Here is a 19,227-nt window from a genome sequence, read left to right as displayed (position 1 = left end):
TAAATCAAAATTAGCCCAAAGAAATACTGCAACAATGGATTGCTACAGGCTTAACTGGTCTTAAATTTATAATATGAAGCTGACAAGCTGAAATAGAATCCAGTTTGAATGGCAAAGTTGTACAATAGCCTGTAGTCAAAACTGACAGACTGTCTGCAACCTTTCAGCATGTAAAACCATAATTTTTCTTATTTTCATTCTAATCTTTAATAGGAAAGGCTAGCTGGAGACCTGCCTGAAATCTCATAAACCCTATACAATTAGAATTAAAGGAAGTCTTTACTTGGGTGGAGGGCATAGTTGTAAAAATGTGTATAAAAACACGGAAATTGAACTTTTTTCTTTTAAAAAAGCACCTTACACTCCAATTATTTTCCCTATCTTGAAACGAGCCTGAGGGGAAGCTTTAAATAGCAGAGAATTAATGAAATAACTTAGGAGCAATACAGCCGAAGCCCTGATAGTGGAGACAACCGCATGAAGCAGTTACATGGTGTAAAAATATCAGAGAACATCAAGCTGAGACTACCAGATGGAGAGATGGCCACCCAAGGTAGAGCATGTCAGTGACAAAGCATGACATGCAATAGAAAACAAAAACAGATCTGTACTGCCCTCTGTCGGTGGGCTATGTTGTTACACTAAATTAAACTAGTTTAAAAAAAAAAAAAACCTTGCCTGACTTTACTTTTTTATTTGTAATATTTGCAGTAAGAAATCTTTAACCACCAATCAATGTGAGCATATACTTTAATTTAAATAACTCAACATTTTTGTGACAAACTCAACACAAGAGTATAAACAGACAACTACATACCGTGTTGACATTGCAGCTCTGCAGCTCAAACAGAAGACAAATGGAATTATAAATTTATTAACATGCTAAGTATGACGCGTCTCGTCCCGTAGGAGCGCTAACGAAGTATAAAAATTAGAAAAGTACAAATAACAGCATTGTAAACAACATGTAGAAAAGAGAATAAAACTGCAAATCTGGAATAAAAGTTAATCATTCTCCTTTCATAAAATGATTTTTTGATTAATGATTAATCTTGTAAATGCAAAAATTGTGCCTCAAACTGAGACTAATAGCAAAATTCCCAATTATTGGGATGCCTGTAGTGTTTTCTACTCTTGATTTAGGGGTTTCTGACTTTTTCAAATAACCCAACAATTAATATTGAAAAATACATTATAGAAGTACAAAATATGAAAATGTACAGGTTAAGTGTAACACTGTGGAAACAGGCTGAAAAACCCTTAAACTTTAAAAAAAAAATTCTAGTTACACTGAAATGATTAAACATTGAGTGAGTTTCCTTGACTATCAATACAGACAACTGCAAAATTGAGAACACCTTCCCTGCTTCCAAAGGTTTTAAGAGGGAAAGCTGAAAAATGAAACGTACTTTATGATTTAATCATAACCAGTGAAGATAAAATATCTAAAGCTGGGGAAAAAAAGGCAATAACTTCATAGAAACTGATGTGGCCGTTCATCAATCTCATAAAGGATGATAGGTTTTTTGAAAACAATCTGAAACCCAGCCTTTTACACTGAGACCTTAAGTCACACATGAATTATTAATGTTAAAATATAACTGAATAAATACATAATAGTTGCCAGAAGAAAACTTATGTCTAAAGAGGAAAATTGCAGCATAAAATTTGAAACAAAACAACTTTGCAGAGATGTGTCCAAACTGGGGGCATTTGGCCATCATGCACAGCAACATGATCAAACAGGTTGAAAATTTAAAAACAGCATATCAGCAAAACCACATAATTCCAACTGTGGTTCCATAAACTACTGAATCAAGGGCTGGACTTTGATTTTCTTCGACTATACTGGCAGAAAAGGATATTTTTACCTAATGACTGTACATAACCGTGCTGCCTGTGAGCTGGATTGTGCTGCACAAAAACATTCCTCATTAGATGAGGAAAAAGAAGAACATGAAGACCAGACATACGGTGGTCAGATTAAAAATTGCTACATCAGTATATATCCTTTATGAAGTGCATGGTATCCCGACACTAGAAAAGGGAGACGGGGTAAGAGGGAAGCCCTTTTGGAGGCTGCGGCTGATTTCAGCCTCTTTAAGCTCGTTTAAGCTTGTCGATGTGGAAGGTTAGTTTGAGAGCGGGCCCAAGCTTCAGACCCATGTATTTCATCATTACGTCGCTGCGCAGCAACAGAAGGGCTTTGCCATCAATCTCCTGCAACAAAAGGAGAAAACCACACAAACCGCTTTAAGCACTACAGAAATACATGACTGCTACTCATTTCTATGGGAAGAATTTAAATAATTAGAATGAAAAAAGGCTATCTGATCTCTCTGATGAAAGGGCAAAAAGAATGCATACGTGTTTTCTGAAGAGATTGGCGTGAGGAGCCAGAACTGGGTCAATGTCTCGAATGTACTGCATGACTTCCTCGACAGTCCACAGATTTGGGTCCTGACCGCTGGGTCTGGGGCTCTCCCGAAAACTGCCTGAAAAAGAAATAAAAAAAAATACTAAATTAAGACAAGGAAGGTTAGGCCTGAAATTTGTATTTTTAAGAATCCAACAATTATTATTTTCTTTTTCATAAAAAAAAAAAACAAAAAAAAAAAAACATGTTTTATATATATTATAATTCATTTAGAAACGGGGGACAGAGACAGGCACATTCCACACGTTACATGTCAATTTGAACATCATTGAAAAGTATATTTATTTCAGTTGCTTAATTTAAAAAAGTGAAACTCGTGTCATTTAGATTTGTTACAGAGGGTTATATCTGACGCACTTATGTATTTTTACTCTGATGATTATGGCTTGTGGCACATACAAAAATCATTTTGTTTCTTAGAGTACTATAAAATACATGATTTTCAGATTTTACAATAAGACCAGTTAAAGTGCATACAGATGTCAGAAGCAATACAAAAACAAATGCAGCACATTGACTTGATTTCTGATTATTTGCACACAAGTATGATATCAGAGACGGAATCTCTGAAAACTAGACAGGCAGAATGTTTTCCAGATCGTTCCACCTGCAGAGCTGTCGGAAGATTTTAACAGTGATACTGCTCCAACTTTCAGGGGTTTAAGTGTCTGTTATGGCCTTAAGTAAAAGAAAAAGGCCTTTATAAGGGGTTATTACCCCTTTATAGAAATCTCTTCAAGTATTCCATTAGCTTAATTAAAGTCTAAGGAAATTGAAAGATGATTAAATGATTAACCTCCTGCTCCAAAATTTAATACCACTCTCTACCAATCTATGAGCTACAGTTTAACTACCTCCTTTTATATGATCATTTAAAGCTTTACTGGACCAGTCAAAGCAGTCATTTTTAAATTAAAATCTTTACATAAAATGTGCTGAACCGAGAATTTAGAGCCATTTAATATGTATAAACCTAATGTTCGGAGAAGCTCCATCCATCGTAAATGTGCAAATTCAAACAAAAAAGGCATCAAAACATATACTGTATATATATAAAAAAAAAAAGATTGTAGAAAAATATGACCACTACTGAGCCTTAATTAATTTCTTTCTGTGTTTTGAGAACACAAAGCTCTCAATTAACATTTAACAACACAAAATAATCAATAACCAAGTCAATTTATTCAATCAAATCTGATTTAAGTTTCTATTATGTTAGAAACCACAACTTTTGTAGAAATAGGGATTTATTTATTTATCTTATGAAAGTTAATCCTACAGAACAGAAAGAAGTGACGTCAAAATGACGTCAACATAATTTTTAAAAACGTTTATATTAGCTTTGAAAACTGACCATACACAATCAAGTAACACATCATTTTAATATTTAAACTCCAATTTATTCACAAACCCCCCCCCCAAAAAAAACACACACACACACACACACACACACTATTATTAATATATAAGTGATAACAGTGTTTCACATGGGCTGCCACACTAAATTAACAAATAGAAAGTCCCCTGCTAGACTAAATGACTATAATAATAAGTCTTGCATACCGTCAGTGGAGTGCCTGGGGAGTTTAGCTAGTTTGGAAGTTAGCGGACCGTTGAAGTCCTGTTGGAAGCGCTTTGTGCCTTTGCCTGGGCCCGCGGTCAGGGTGTCTCCAAAACCTCTCCTCTCTGAAATCAGCACATATGAAGCACAGATCAACAGCTGATTCAGAGTTACAAAAAAAGTTGCTATATAAATGAGCTGACCAGATGGCATAAAGCACAGAAAAAAAACCTAACAAAAAAAAAAAAAACAGGCTTCTCATTTAGGGAAGAAGGCAGGGAGGCAAAAACAACCTGGGCAAGGCCAGAGAAAAACACTCAGTGATCTAGTGGCTACTCATTTAGGGCAGATGTTTATACAGTTATCAGGCTTTAAATATGAGTTATATGTAACTAGAGCAGACTAAGACAAACAACCTAAATTGGAAAAAATATAGTTGTTTTAATGCATTACTATCAGGACAACAGAAGTTTCCCGACTAAAGAAAATCAGCCATGCTGTTAAATTGAAATTGGGAAAATTCCAGCTGATGCAGCCCACCTAGTGATGAGATGAACATAAATAATGTGCCTGTGGTGATATTCCACATGACAAACCAATGTGAGGCAAAAACAATTTAAATTCTGACTGTTTTTAATCATTTGTAGAGCCAAATGGCTACAAAAAATGTTGAGTAAAGGCGCATCTCACTCTCCTGAGTGAAATGCGCGTAAAATAAAAAGCATTAATGCCCCCCCTCCTCTCCGTTTTGATATCATCATTTGATAAATTCTGCTCCTAACATGTTCTCTTAGTGATTTCCATTAATCATGTGGACATAAAATTATTGGAAGACTTGGTCTCCTGCTTCAGAAATTAAGAGCAAGGCTTAAAAAAAAAACATTTTCTATTAAGAGCTAAAAGCGGTTGTCCTATCTGTTCACATACTAGCAGTCTTTTAAGCTCTTATCTGAAAAATGTACCCTGTGGTTACAGCTTTGATATATATATATTTTTATTGAAGTCTAGACACTAAATTAAAGTTTAAAACACTGTATGATGCAAATGAACGGCCACGACGGGAGAACAGTGGATCTGACCTGCAGAGTACGAGTGGCTGTCGTAGTGAACACTTCCTCTGGCCACAGGCTGGCTGCCGAACAGAGCATCGCAGTGAAGGTTGTGACAGAGTTTTTCCAAGAAACGGAGGACGTATGTGACACTGCTGACCGTCGGGAGGGTCAGAGTGTGCTGCTGCTGGTCAAAGAAGGCTGAAAAAACAAACAAACAATATGCTAGGTGGTTGTGGCAATTCACTCGTTTATTTTTTAACATCTCAATTTAATATTTATATGGCAAGAATTCCCTCATTTTCCCTTAAACAGGTCCTCAACTTAAGCACTGCAATCTTCTTTGATTGAAGTGCAACACTGGTTTAGAAAAACAAATCAGTTTAAAGCAAAGCCCGAGATGAAAAAAATGCGTTTATTTTTTCAATGTTCAGTCCACACCTGAAATGACCTCGCCCCCTTGTCCCGACTTGAGGCAGGAGAAGACTGTAGCCTGGTTGTGAGCAGAGTCCACGCAGGCCTGGACGCACTGCTGCAGCACCGAGGAGGCTCGGCCCGGGCCAAAATGGTCTGGCAGCTGCTGGATGCGCCGCTGGTCCAGGTGAGGTCCCACCTTACCGTACTTATTTAGATAAACACAAACTTCAGGAACGAAAAAAAAAAAAAAAAATACAAAAAAGTGGTTTTATTAACTAATAAATCAAAATGTTTTACAAGTGTGTAAAGGTATTAACTGTAGATAATTTATATCAAAACAAGTGTCTTTGTAACATCCAGTGGCGTAGCAAAAATGATTCCTGTCTCCACTGTAGCTGCATGAGAAATCTTAACGTTCCCAAATAGTAGAGTTTAGTGGCAGAGTCCTCTGCCGTTAGTTCTGGTTAAGGCTGCACATAAAGCAGCACCAACATCAGTATCGGCCGATATTAGTCATTTTTTAACGCATCAGAAACAGTTGGTCCTGTGGTATGGATTTTGTTTGGTTACGTAGCAGTGATTTGCAGTGTGGTTGGGTATTTTTCAATATCAGCTGCAGATTGCAAAACCAATATATTAATGTCAGATATCAATAATGGCCCAAATGTTCATATCAGTGCAACCCCTGTTTTAGTGTCACTTTTTGGAGTTGCGCTACATTGCAGACCTAGTTGCACACAAACGTTTCCTGCATGTGTTCAGGGGTAAAACAACACTGCATTTGTTCTGTGCATGTGTGAACAAAACAGCATATCCTGTACAGGACTGCAGTGGATACTTTTGGTAGATTAGACGTACCGTTATACCTCTAGTAAAACACAACCTTGGATATTTTACTGCTAAGACAACACAAAGTAACCGATAGTGTGCATGTAAACAAAAGCAGAAATATGTCACACCGAGCTCATCTGAAATGCACTTAATATTCAAAAACAACAAAACTAAATGCTAAAAATAATAAACTTTTTCTGGACCCGTGGCTATTTTATTTTATTTTTTTACCAGTGGGAGCCTGAAGTGCAGAGTTGGGAATAGTTGCGTTGTCTTGGGGTACAGTACTGGTGTCCGGCTCTGGAGTGCTGCTGGTGGGAGACGTTGGGACCAGATTAGGTAGAACTCGTGGTTTTCTCTGCATGAACATACAAAAATTACAACGCTTAAGTGATGAATTACCAGAGGATTATTTAATGAGAAAAATCAATTCACATACACACCCCACTAGTAAGAGATTTACTTCTAAAAATAAATTTTAAAACTTGTAATTTTCCTCCCAATTCACAAATATGCACGTTTTAAGATGGTGCATCATGCAAAATCTGAATATAATACATTTAAATTTGTAATTTAAATTTCTACAATATTTTAGCAAAGCTGTCAGATTGGACCATAAACTACTGTTAACTTTTCCAATAGAAAATGTTCATATATTTGTTCCCAACAAGATATAAATCAAAACAATCTAATAATTTAAGTGAAGCCTTTGCTTTGATTAATAAAGTGATGGCAATATTCATCTTCCAGGGAAGAGGTTATAATAAATGTGAAAGCTGTGACAGATTCCTGACGCAACCAACATCTAAATATGTAAACATATATTTTTATGTTAGGTAAATGATCACACACTTTATACGATACTCTTAAAAATGACTATGACTTTTTTATAGCCATTTATCCTTAAAAAAAAATCTATAATCTTAGATCCTAGTGATCTATTTACGATAACGTTTCTGTTTCTGGACAAATACCTTGCTGCCAGGTTTGGGCCCTCGTTTCTTTGGGATCTTGATTGGTTCTGCTTCTGGTTCTGCCTGGGCTTGGGCCTGGGCCTGTTGTAGAGCAATCCTCTGAGCCCAACTAGCAAGCAGTCTGCCTCTGGTTCTCCCTGGTCCAGCTGCTGGCCGTCCTGGACCGGTCAGAGAGTCCTCAAACCAGCCATCTCTCTTTCCCCATCCCAGCTGCAAATACAGTAGAAAGGTCAGAGCAACAACTCACTTACTAATATAATAAAAAAAAAGCAGCACAATAAAAACTGCAACATCAGAGTTGCTTCAGAAACTCATGCTCAGCTCATCTTAATGACCATTAAAACCCAACCAGAAGCCTTCACTTCAGAAGGTAGTCTGATTTTCACAGTCCAAAACTGGAAGGAAAGCCTTAAGCTTTTAGTCATTAACTGAAAAATGAAACCCTTACCAAATGTTTAAAATAACCCAATCACCTTGTTATTGTCTCATCAACAACATAATAATTTAACAAATAACAAAAGCCCTTTCATTCTGTGATCTAGATGCAATCTACATGGAATAGGGGTTGAAGTCGACTCTTACAAACGTCCATGTGCTCCCAAGAGCAGCTAGCAACATGCTACAATAGCTCAATGTGTTTATGGCTCACTACTCCAACACAGACACAGAAGGCATGTACTGCCCGACACTCGCCTACCTTGCTGCCTGGCTTAGGACCTCGTTTCTTGGGGATCTTGATGGGCTCCAAATCCTTTCCTGGCTGGACGCTCTGCGATACCAACGTAGAAGGCTTTTGGCTCCAGGGTCCCGTGATTTTTGTTTTCCTGCGGCCGGGCTTCCGACCTCTCTGACCTGGAGGTCTGCCCACCGTCGGGGTGGGATTCATTGCTGGGGTTTCCACACTACCTTCTGTCGGTGTCCCAAGGCTCTTTGGCAGCACAGCTGAACCGGCAGAGATTGATAAGCACACAGTGTATAGTTTGAATAAAACTCCTGTCACCGGTATGTAAAAACACTATCAGTATCTGAGACTGTCTCAATCTGGTTGTCTCCTGCAAATGATGACTGTAAAACACAGCGATGGAAAAGTCCAAATTTCTTCAATTGAACTTATATATGATGAAGATGAAAGCCCCTCATACAAAACGGAATGACACAGAAGCTCTTTGTGTTTTGTGAATTAAGCAGCAGCCCAGACGCCATTACAGACATCTACTTTGTTCCTAAAACTTTTCAGAGATATTCCAAGAGGATGTAATATTGGCTGCAAGCTTAGATTTTCCCACAGGAATTTCTCCAGTACATCTGCGGATGAAAATGTAGGAACAAACCAGCTAAAGTCCTATACCTACAAGTGTGTGTGTAGTTGAGTTTCATAGCATCTTACACATTTTCTTCTGATCTGCACTTAGCTTTCTGCTCACTTGCCTGTATTTTGGACTGTGCTATTCTGATAAAGACAGAAACCATTGTCTTTATCTAAACCCCTTTTTTTTTTTTCAAAGAGAAAAAAATAAAGAAATAGCATACTTTCCAGGAAATTTCACATGTTCATTCTACATATTACCACTTCTCTATTTGCAGAACAAAATGTTTTTCAAAACACTTGAACATGTGCAGCAGTGTAACCCAGATGTCAAACAAACTCAGATAGTTTCACTCTCTCGGAGCTGCTTCAGGAATGACAAAGTACGCTTCAAACTGTAGAGTTCTTGACATTGAGAGAGTAGAAAGGAGAGCGGAAAGAAAAGAGCATAGCAAGAAAAGCACTACCTTGTGCAGTTAAGACAACTTTGTGTTGCTTCACAGGTATTGTTAAAAGTTTTTCAATAAAATAACGTTAAACATTGAAGGTTATTGTGACCTTATAACAGCTAACATTGTTAGTTATTTATTTAAAATCAGCATCGGCCAAGATCGGAGTCAGCAGGTCAGAGTTTTTAACGATTGGTGAAAACAGCACCGATCGTGCTGTCTTCTATAATACAAGGACTAGTTTTGTTGTATTATTTGGCAAGGCTAAAAATTAGCAAAACACACGATGTGCAATAAAGTTGGTAAATGTCGTGATGACAATATGATTTGCAGCATAGAAATACTCAACACAACAGTGCTGATGTCGTTCTGTTTTTTGTTGCGTTTCCATGCAGATTCCAGTCAATGAAAAACAGTTTTACTGGTTACATTTATGGACACAACTTAACTGTAGTTTCTTAATAAATTTGCATCCAGGCAATGTAAATGTCTGATTGTTCAATAACAAACAGTCATCAGCCAAATTATTCATGGCACACAGCCTGATACTGGTGCTAATTCACTGCAGTTCAAACAATTATTTGAAATATAGATTTTGGAACATGATTTGTTAGGTTTCCTGATTATATTTGAGCTCATTAAACGAATGACATGAAGTACGACTGACTTAAAATTGTTTCCAGGCTCCAGCTAAGCATTGGGAATCTGAAGTTAAAAACAAGAATGTGTTGAAAAAGAAAGGCTTATAATATCTGCCTTTAACTTAGAAATGGATACAACTAAAGCCTGAAATGCACAATCGCCTTTTAAATCCTATGATTAAATCTTAACAGACAAAAATATTCCAAAACTCCTCTGTAAAAACACACTCTTCCTCTGACGGTGGCAAAACTCACATCAACCTCTGAGAGAACAACCACACGGTCAAACATTAAAGAGAGCCAACAACATTAAAACAAGCCAAGCAAGCGATGCACTTTGCCATCAGGAAAGTGCGCCGTGCGTGCGAAAACAACCACAGACAAAAAAGGAAGTTAAAGTTTAGTGAAGATTTCTGCTTTTAAATGCACCTGCGGGTCTGTGCACACACACAGGCTCGCACACATACACTGCACAAACAAAAATGTAGCGGTGTTCACCCTGAATCGACCACTGGCAGATTTGTGAGAGATATGGCCACATTCATTAGCGCAGGTCTTGGCCCGTGGGGGTTGTATTTAATAAACACTTTCACACAGCAGCGGCGGCGATCAATGCAACGGTCGTCTGCAGGCTGCTGCTACGTCTCAGGAGGGACCAGCAGCTCGGCTGGGAGAAAATCACCTGATTGATCCCAAACTGATTCGAACTGAACTCTTGGTAACATATTTAAAAGTGTAAAGAGCTTGAAGTTACAATCAATCGCAGTTGTTGTAAATACAGCCGAATGAATGCATTACAAGCAAGCTCCTGTCTTCCCCCTCCTTTGAGTTCACCGAGTTCACAATGACACCACTGCCAGCATCATATTACAGCAACATTACTTCCAATAAAGGGGATTTTAATTTCTTACCACTGCAGTTGTAATTTTATTAAATTAACTCACCCCACAGCTCAAACACAAAACCCAAAAGTTTGAGGCTGTCTGCGCTGATGTCCTCAGATTCACCCTCTCTTGATGTCCGATCCTCTTTTCCCTCGCCTCCTCTGCAATACTCCTCCTTCCGCTCCTTGGCGATCCACCCCTCTTCCTTTCTCCCCTCCCTCCATCTAGTAACAATGTAAACAATTCATCTTTCAAGGCATTTGCCTGTCTTTTCTCTCTGCTTCCTGCCACTCTGCTGAAGGAAACTCTTTCCAAGGTGTTTAATCAGACTCTGGATGCCAGAGCGTCAAAGGGAGAGGGGCCTGTGGAGGGGCACCCAGCCTCGCTTCAACCACGTCACAGTCCAGTCTGCCAGCTGGGTGGCCGCCAGACCTTCATAAAACACTAGCAGTCCACAGAAAGAGCCCAGCCTCCACATTTCCCTCCTTTCTTTCCCTCCTTCACATGCGAGGGACTCTACAGATGAGAAGGGCTGACCTTGTGGCAGACAACCCTGGTCTCACTACTTCCTATGAAGTTTCCTGTACGATAAACGGCTTTGCTCTTGTTTCAAGTCCTAACCGAATCTCATGTCTTGAGCTAAAGAGAAGAAAAAACAAAATAACATGGCTGCCACTTCTGAAATGTTACAGCTTTAAAAACCAAGAGTGTCCTGCTTAAGCAAACAATAAAAATAACTTATCATGAAGTTAGATGTCATAGGCGTTGTAAACACGCTCCTTTAGATGAAAAGCAGACCCAAAAGAGTATAAACAGCTTAAACAGCAATGAGACGAAGCCATATGATGCTAAAAATGTAAAGGCAGAATTCCAGTCAGACAGACTCCTGGCTTCAAGCATGACACACATATTTTAGAAAAGCTCACCGACACAAAGCAAGTCAAAGAGAAATCAGGACATCTGAAGCGTCTCACTGCTGTGTCCATGCTTCCTGTTAATAGTTAGACATTTTTAGACTAGAGCACATGTTTAAGGGGAACAAAGTTGCTGTAGGAGGACGTGGTGAGCGAATGGGTTTGGCAGATTTGGAGCCCCATTAACACTGTTCTGTTTTTAGCTGCCATAGAGGCCGTGCACATGCCTCAAATTGGCTCGTGGGAGTGGTTTAATGAGCAAAAAAGGAGAACTGCTAGAAAGATATTCAGAGATGCAACAATTATGCTTTTTCTGGCCAGTACTGACTTCAGGCTTTTGGTTCTGAAGATTATTGCCGATTATCAATTCTTATCTCTGCCAGATGTCTGGAATTATTTTGTATTTCCCTTTTTTTTTTTTTTTTAGATGTTTAAATGCTTGGATGTAAAAAGTATGATGTTAACATCTTACAAACTAAGAAGTACATAAGATATCAGCAGTTTTAGTACAAAAGATGCATTTTGTTCAGTCATATTTCTTTTCCAGTTTAAAGTGAGAATATTAACAACATTACAATTAATTTTTGCAAACAAGTGGAACGCTTCAGTAGTTCCTCCTTCTGGGATTCAATGGAAAACCAGGTGTTTTGGTTTAGTACAGTTCCCAACATACCGACCACACCATGCAACTCTCACCAATGGAGCAACAAAAATAAATCAAAACCAAACCATTGACGATGCTACGGCCAGTTTTTTACTGGTTTTACACCACAGGTTTGGTTTCTCAGAGACAGTGGACTGCGGTGCTAGGATGCGAGTCTTCCACACAAATCTCATTATTTCTCAGATTACACAATGTCTTAATTTATTAACCATGCTAATCAGCTGGCAGTGTTCTCAAACATTACCAGTTGTGCATCGATGTTCTTTGATAGTTACACACAGTATTTAAAATTGTCCTTAGTATCCCACCTGGGACAAGACAACACAGTCAGAAACTGTGTTGATGGATACAGTGACTGTAACCGCAGCTTCATGCTGCACACTTAAAGTATATGATAGGTGATAGCAATAAAAAAAAAATAAATAAAAGCAGAAATATGAAGTATTCCTGTGCTAAGTTCAGCTTTATTAAACTCCTTTTGTCTTATATTGCTTGGTGCCTAAAGTTATGTGATTGGTTATGTGATTGAGATAAGACACCACCCCCCTGTGGCCCTGCAGGGATGAACGAGAATAGAGGACGGATGGAGGGATCTGTCCACTCTGTGAGCCTTCCTCTGGTTTCTGACCACAGTGATTTTCTTCCTTTGGCTCAGTGAGTGAAACAGCACCAATTTATCAGTACCAGCACAAATACATTGGAGTTAAGCAAGAAGCAGCAGCACTACTTTGGCACTGGAAGCAGTTTGGTGGAAAGAAATCCCACATTCTCGTCCAACTTTAACACTTTAAGACATAACAGTCCACAATGGCTTCAATACTGGTGAAAAGACACTTCTCTCCCTTAATGTTTCCACTAGTCGTACAAACAAACAAAAAAAATAAAAATTATGCAAACTATGCAACAGTTGGGGTCCAAACCTTTGGTGCCAGGCGGTTGAAGGTTGTCTCCAGTGAGGGAACACCAGCCGACTGGGAATATGTCCCGCGAGTCATAGCGGCAGTAGTAATCAAAGGCTCCACGCCATCCGTCAAAGGTGACCAGCACCTCAACTCCACGCAATGCGCCGACCGTCGCCGGGCAGATAAAGTGTGGATTTTTCCGATCCACCGCCTCCAGCTTCATTCCCACCTGGAAAGAGTTTTGCTCTGGAGCGGGAGGCTCCTGCTGGGGAAGACGGAGACACAAAGGGAGTCAGATATTGATTATTGGGTGCAAAGAATATATCTGCTGTGATAGAGAGGCAGAAACTTGTGCTCCGTTCTTCTGTGAAAGATTGGACCTTCTTATGCCGATTTTAGCAAGTTCTGTTTAAGAGCTGTTAACACATGTATAAAGATAAAATATATATATATATATATATATATATATTAAAAATGTTTTATAGTCATTTTGCTGTAATTATTTGTATTAGAGGCAGAGGCAACATAATGATGTGTGAGAGAGCAGTTGTTATAAACAGGGTTTTACTGATATCTGAAATAGAGAAAATTATAGTTGATATTTTTACAGTCAATGACCTTTTATAATAGCAATTTTAGTGTGACTCACATTATTAGAACTGCAGACACTGTGTGCATTTCCTATAGAACATAGAGCCTAACTTAACTGACATCTCCAATTGGTTGTATTTCCAAATCTAGCAAGTTTCAACAGAGAGTAGAAGTCTTGCTTCCTATCCTGCAGACTAAATGAAATGCATGTTTCAACATGCTGCAATAAATAAAGTCTCCTCCTTAATGCCATCTTACACCTACACGGTTCCTCTAAATTCACTGTAAACGCATTCCAGGGCTGCCCAAATCTAAACTTTTGCAGGACTTGCAGTTTTTTGTGTTTCTGTCAATAAGGGAGTAGCCAAATAACCAAACATGTTTATTTTACCCTCCACACAAACTCAAGCATGTTTTTCTGAACAGGTTTTTCTTAACTTTGTACAGGTACCTTGTGAAAAATGCGAGAGGGAGCCATTTCAGCCCCATTTAACGTCTTCAGCAGAAACATGGGCCAGGAAGACGCATTGAGACGGAAACCTGAAAGAGATAGTCATTTGATTTAGGACTGAATGATTAAATCTGTGTTACAAACCACCGGGAGGCAGAAATGATAACTTAACAGGAAACAATTGTTTTTACTTTAATCTGCCCAGAAATATGTAAATAGTTCTCCTGCTTGTGAATTGATAACCTGACAAAGAAAACTGGTCACAAAACTGTCAGACGTCATTTATTTTTCTCATAGATGGAAGAAGGAAACATTTTTAACTACTTTTCAAAAGTACAAAAAAAGACACACACTAAAGATCATGTTTTTTTCAGAATTAATACAGAAATAACTAAGGCATTCCAAAATGTGACACAAAAATATTGACATGCAGAAACATAATGCAGTTACTGACCTCTAGAGGACAAACTACAGAAAGCCTCGCTAAGACAAAGTAAGAAGCCTCTGCATGTTTTCCTCTCACCTAGCGGGGGCTGGAGCATGCCTCCGCTTTTTTCACAGCTGCCAATCGGCTGGATCTCCGAGGAATCCACCAGGCGCCAAAAGTCGTTCTTATTGTCTGACCCGTCGAGGCGCAGTCGCAGTCGCGAGCCCGTCAGGCCGACCACTGTGGCGATGCAGGTGGACGTGGTGTTCCTGGGGTCCTGGGCCTCCAGCTTCATCCCCACCTTGAACTCGTTAAGTGGAGGAGTCGGACTCTGTGTGGTGATGACACACAGATGAGCCGGGTAAAAAAAAGCGGCAAAACTGTACAGTGGCGAAAGGAGAAATTTGAGCTAAGATTGAAAAGCTGTGATCACCTGTTTGAAACATGAAGAAGGAGCGGCAGTAGCCCCGGTTTCTTTCAAGTATTTCTCCCAGCTGAAGTGCCCTGCAGCAGAAAAAGTTGAAAGTATGAAGGTAAATCTACTGCATGTCAGATCAAAAACATAACATAACACGCTTGGGGTTTCTATGATCAATATAAAAATTGCAGCTCTACTTATTAAATGACATAAACAACAGAACATCATTTTTAAAGCAGTGACTTGTCCCGGTTATTGGTACCTTGGTACTGTGAGGGCACCCGGGAGGGCCGTCCACTCCGAGCATGCTTGATAATTCGGGCGTCTTTCCATTCTAGAGCTGCAAAACAAGGGTTGCAAAACAATCTCTTTTTCTTAAATTCCTCATTTGTGTCTTGCAATAACTGTCAAATATCCCTGCTCAATGTATCAACTGGGGATGGTTTTAACATCCAAATTCTATGCTTAAAGAGTAGCATAAAAGTGAACTATCAAGAATGAGAAGCAAGACTGACTGCTGCGTATTGTTTCCAGACTCCTACCTTTTTGTGGCACAGGTTTCCTCATGCTCCAACAATATAGACCAGCTAACACACCAGTGTTCTCCTCTGGAAAGACACAATAATCTCAGATAAACAAAATAATTCATAATAATACATTTGGGAAATCTGTGTATCTAAAAGAAAATCAAGATAGTGGTGACAGTTATGCCATTAAAAACCAGGAAATAAGCATTACAGTGTGAATATAATTTTTAATCTTAAAGCTCAATAACTTGATGGTGCCCTTGTTTTACTGACATGATGCTGTTAGCTACTTTAACCCAGAATGATACAGACTAATATGAAAAATCACATAATAGGAGTGAGTTTAATATGTATAAGTGCTTTACCGGTACGAGTTCAGACTGAATATGGGACATCACAGTTAAACACTGTTAACCAAAAAAGAATTGTCTATAAAGTATAATTATGCAGTAACCTGCACACAAATTATTAGTTTCTACTAACTGAATTGAACCCACTGATGACAGTCAGCAGCTCTAAGAGTTGAATTTTCAGTCCACATTTAAGTAAAATTATTGATGAATTATTTAGTGCTTAAAAGTAGCCTATGTTATAATTTCTCATGAAGATGTTGCATAATCTGCTTGTTATTTCTTGTACCTTGCTTGATATTTCAGTCATATTTCCCTTTATGCAAAGTAACTGTCCCCAACCTTTGTCTTGTTTTTATGAGCATGACGCAGCAATCAATCGACAAAAGAATGAAATTAGTCAAATCTCTCTTGATTCATTCATTAAGTGCATTGAGTTCCACCAAACAGTGTACCAGTGTGTGAATCATTAGTATGTACTTTGATGCACCTTCTGAGTTTAATAAAAAATAAGATAGTTGGACATGTTTTAATATATAAATGGGGTAATTCTATATATATATATATATTTATTTCCAAACTACAATGGAGGTCGCTCTTTTATTAAATATCATCCCCATTAAAAATGAAACGCATCAAAATCAGAAGCAGCTGATCAAACAGTAAAGAGAACCAGAAATTGGTATTGGCCAACAAATCCAGATTGGTGCATCTCTACTCCTAACTGTAAAGACAGTAGTTTAAAATACTGATTGTTTAACAGGTTCTTAAAGTATGTAAGGGAGACATGAGTAGAATTAGGATTGCAAAAGATGAAAGGTTAACACTTAAAATCAGTCAACGCCCTGCCCGTCATCATAGGAACAGGTCAGGGTTAAACTAATATGGACAAGCTCGTCAAGAAACTCACTATCCTACTGTAAGCTTAATAATATAACAAACACACCCAAAATATAATAATAGCAATCTATGCAGCAGCCACAGCTTTACTACAGGCTAAAAACAAAGTAAGAGAAACAAAGCAAAACAGTTAATAATCTAGCAAATCTTTCCACCAAAAATATAACCGCTGTATGAATGCTTTCATTAATTAACTAAGCCTGAATAAATATGCTTTGACAAAGGATTCAGTTTCCGTTAAATTGTGCAAGTCTTATAAACAAGCTTACCTTAAAACTTCATAACCGTTGGACAGCCTCTCTCTTCCCCTTTCAATAGAAATGCGCCTTTTTCCTCCGCCAAGGGGGATGGCGTCCGAATTAAAGCGACCCCGCTCCTTGTTTTCAAAGCTGGAGAAGCGACAGGAAGACTGGCATTAGACACTCGTCCCCCCTGATGCTAACACAGGGGTCCTGCTGATTTACCCGTCTGGCTTCTATATCTGGGGGACTGTACGCTGCTGTAAACGGACACACTATCGCAGCTTACATTCCCATAAATAAATCCAGATCCCCAACACAAAGCCAAACACATGGAAACCCCCTCCTTCGTTTTCTCCTGAGCTATTTTTTCACAATATTTTCATTTAGCAGCAAAAAAAAAAAACATGCGAAGTGCTCTGCATTACAGGTAGCGTAACATTTGAAATTAAAACAAGTAGTGCATGAAATACAACATGCATGCAGTTAGTGGACACGCAACATCCTACAGGATACGCTAAACACATGCAACCAGACATGCCCACTGCACTGGAAGCTAGCCTAGCATGCTAACTCCCTGACCCGATGGCAAATATTAGCATTAGCAAAACCGGAGCCCAGCGGGACCGCTGAGTTCATCCAACGGTAGTCCGGACTCGACCCTGAGCGGAACCTGAAGCGAGTCGCCCGTCGGTTGGTCCGGGGAAGTTTACCTTGCTTTGTAAGGTAGAAATGTATTTCAAACGTAGATTTACCGCTTGTCCGCCATTTTTTTTTCAACAAGATGAGGAGGGGGTGTTTTGCCAGCATTTCTACTTGGACGGGCAGGCAGGCGGACGGTGAGACTGCAGCAACAAACTGCAGAACAACGCCTACTAGCGGTCATAATGCAATGCAATACAATTTATATCTATCTATCTATCTATCTATCTATCTATCTATCTATCTATCTATCTATCTATCTATCTGTCTGTCTGTCTGTCTGTCTGTCTGTCTGTCTGTCTGTCTGTCTGTCTGTCTGTCTGTCATCGACAATAAAGTAAAGTCTGCATTCCAATGAGGCTCATTTTTCAGATTAAAAGTTGAACTATGAACTGAATTAATGATGATTAACAAGCATCAACTCTGATACATAGTGTATGCACAAGTATGAACTTACTATTTATTTTATGTTGCTTTCCACTGATGACATTGTAGAATTTATGTGTACTTTTTGTATGTACTTTATATTATTAGACTTACTGTGTAAAAAAATAGACAATGTGAAACTGCACAAATTTTCATTTTTGAACTTTTCCTGAGATGAGCAACAATATTTTTCTAATGTATTTTAGCCTAAGTTATGTATTTTAAATCATTTAATTGCCATGGCTATCTAATAGTCACATATTCTAAATGGAATAAGGAATAACCACCTTATTATGTGAATAGCCATTTCATAGCTATATGAATAGCTATGAAATGGGTATGTGAATATTTGATTATTTATTGAGAAATTTGCTCAATATCAGTTCTTCTGGACACACTAGTTTAAACGATGCTCTTGTTTTATGAATTAAAAATATGTCTGCATAATATCAACAAAAACATGATTGTCATTGCATGTTAAGTTTAATTTAGTATTCTTTACACATTCTGTTCTGTCTGTTCTCTACTTTCTCTTCTGGAGACAAAAAAAAAAAAAAAAATCAAAGAACGGCAAAGCATATATTGCCAGAGTGAAACCTGTGCAAAGTTTTAAAATGAATATTGCTAAGCTATAATACAACAGTATTTGAGACGCTCTACTACATCTACATTATCTAAAAATATGTTCAAAATAAACTGAAAAAGTGTGAAAATTAAAATTACGCACCATTTGGTAATATCACGCCAATTAGGGGAAGATAGCAACTGTAACTATGTGATTTGGAGAGACACCCAGCAGTTCAATTGTGTGTAATGGTCACCTGGCAGCACAGCTAATGCCCATTTCAGCCTACGCTGGGCAGGCCATGGCCTATTGGCCCCCAGCACACACAGGCAATTATGTTTGGTTTCACACGGTGAAAAGGGTTAATTGGCAGCGCCCACGTGCCTGCTTGGACCTGTTTCACGCTTGTCAGCCTTCATTGCATCAAAGGAAGCTCCAATCCACCGGGTGCCAATATTAGAACACGCACAGACACACTCGCACTCACACTTCATGGCCTTGCCCTGTAAGTGGAATCTGTGTAGCTTAATGCAAGACTTATCGGTAAGGGGACTAGCCACAGATTCACAGAATTAAAACGTCCACAGACCTAAACCCTTTTA

At 38.7% G+C, this 19,227-nt stretch overlaps 1 protein-coding gene across 4 annotated transcripts; it reads right to left on the bottom strand.

The window, feature by feature from the left end:
• Positions 1-732: 732 nt before the first annotated feature.
• On the bottom strand, positions 733-17,771 carry LOC106942749 (polycomb protein SCMH1). Of its 4 annotated transcripts, none has more exons than XM_015026085.1 (16): positions 17,646-17,771; positions 16,963-17,082; positions 15,459-15,524; positions 15,179-15,256; positions 14,932-15,005; positions 14,595-14,829; positions 14,072-14,160; positions 13,048-13,294; positions 7,967-8,211; positions 7,270-7,479; positions 6,527-6,653; positions 5,489-5,689; positions 5,078-5,248; positions 4,001-4,123; positions 2,368-2,495; positions 733-2,220 (listed from the first exon to the last, which is right to left on the bottom strand). In XM_015026085.1, the coding sequence occupies exons 3-16, from the start codon at positions 15,481-15,483 to the stop codon at positions 2,101-2,103; spliced, it is 2,073 nt and encodes a 690-aa protein (XP_014881571.1). In that variant the 5' UTR covers positions 15,484-15,524; positions 16,963-17,082; positions 17,646-17,771; the 3' UTR covers positions 733-2,100. The 4 variants fall into 4 exon arrangements, with proteins under 4 accessions (XP_014881571.1, XP_014881589.1, XP_014881583.1 ...); XM_015026103.1 differs by having other exon boundaries at positions 13,048-13,291; XM_015026097.1 differs by having other exon boundaries at positions 14,932-15,002.
• Positions 17,772-19,227: the final 1,456 nt, after the last annotated feature.

The sequence above is a fragment of the Poecilia latipinna genome, unplaced genomic scaffold (genome assembly GCF_001443285.1).
Source record: "Poecilia latipinna isolate Pla-1442-1.1 unplaced genomic scaffold, P_latipinna-1.0 Scaffold97, whole genome shotgun sequence".
Lineage (NCBI taxonomy): Eukaryota > Metazoa > Chordata > Actinopteri > Cyprinodontiformes > Poeciliidae > Poecilia > Poecilia latipinna.
The sequence above is the reverse complement of the archived record's forward strand: the minus strand, read 5'-3'. Positions and strand labels throughout refer to the sequence as shown.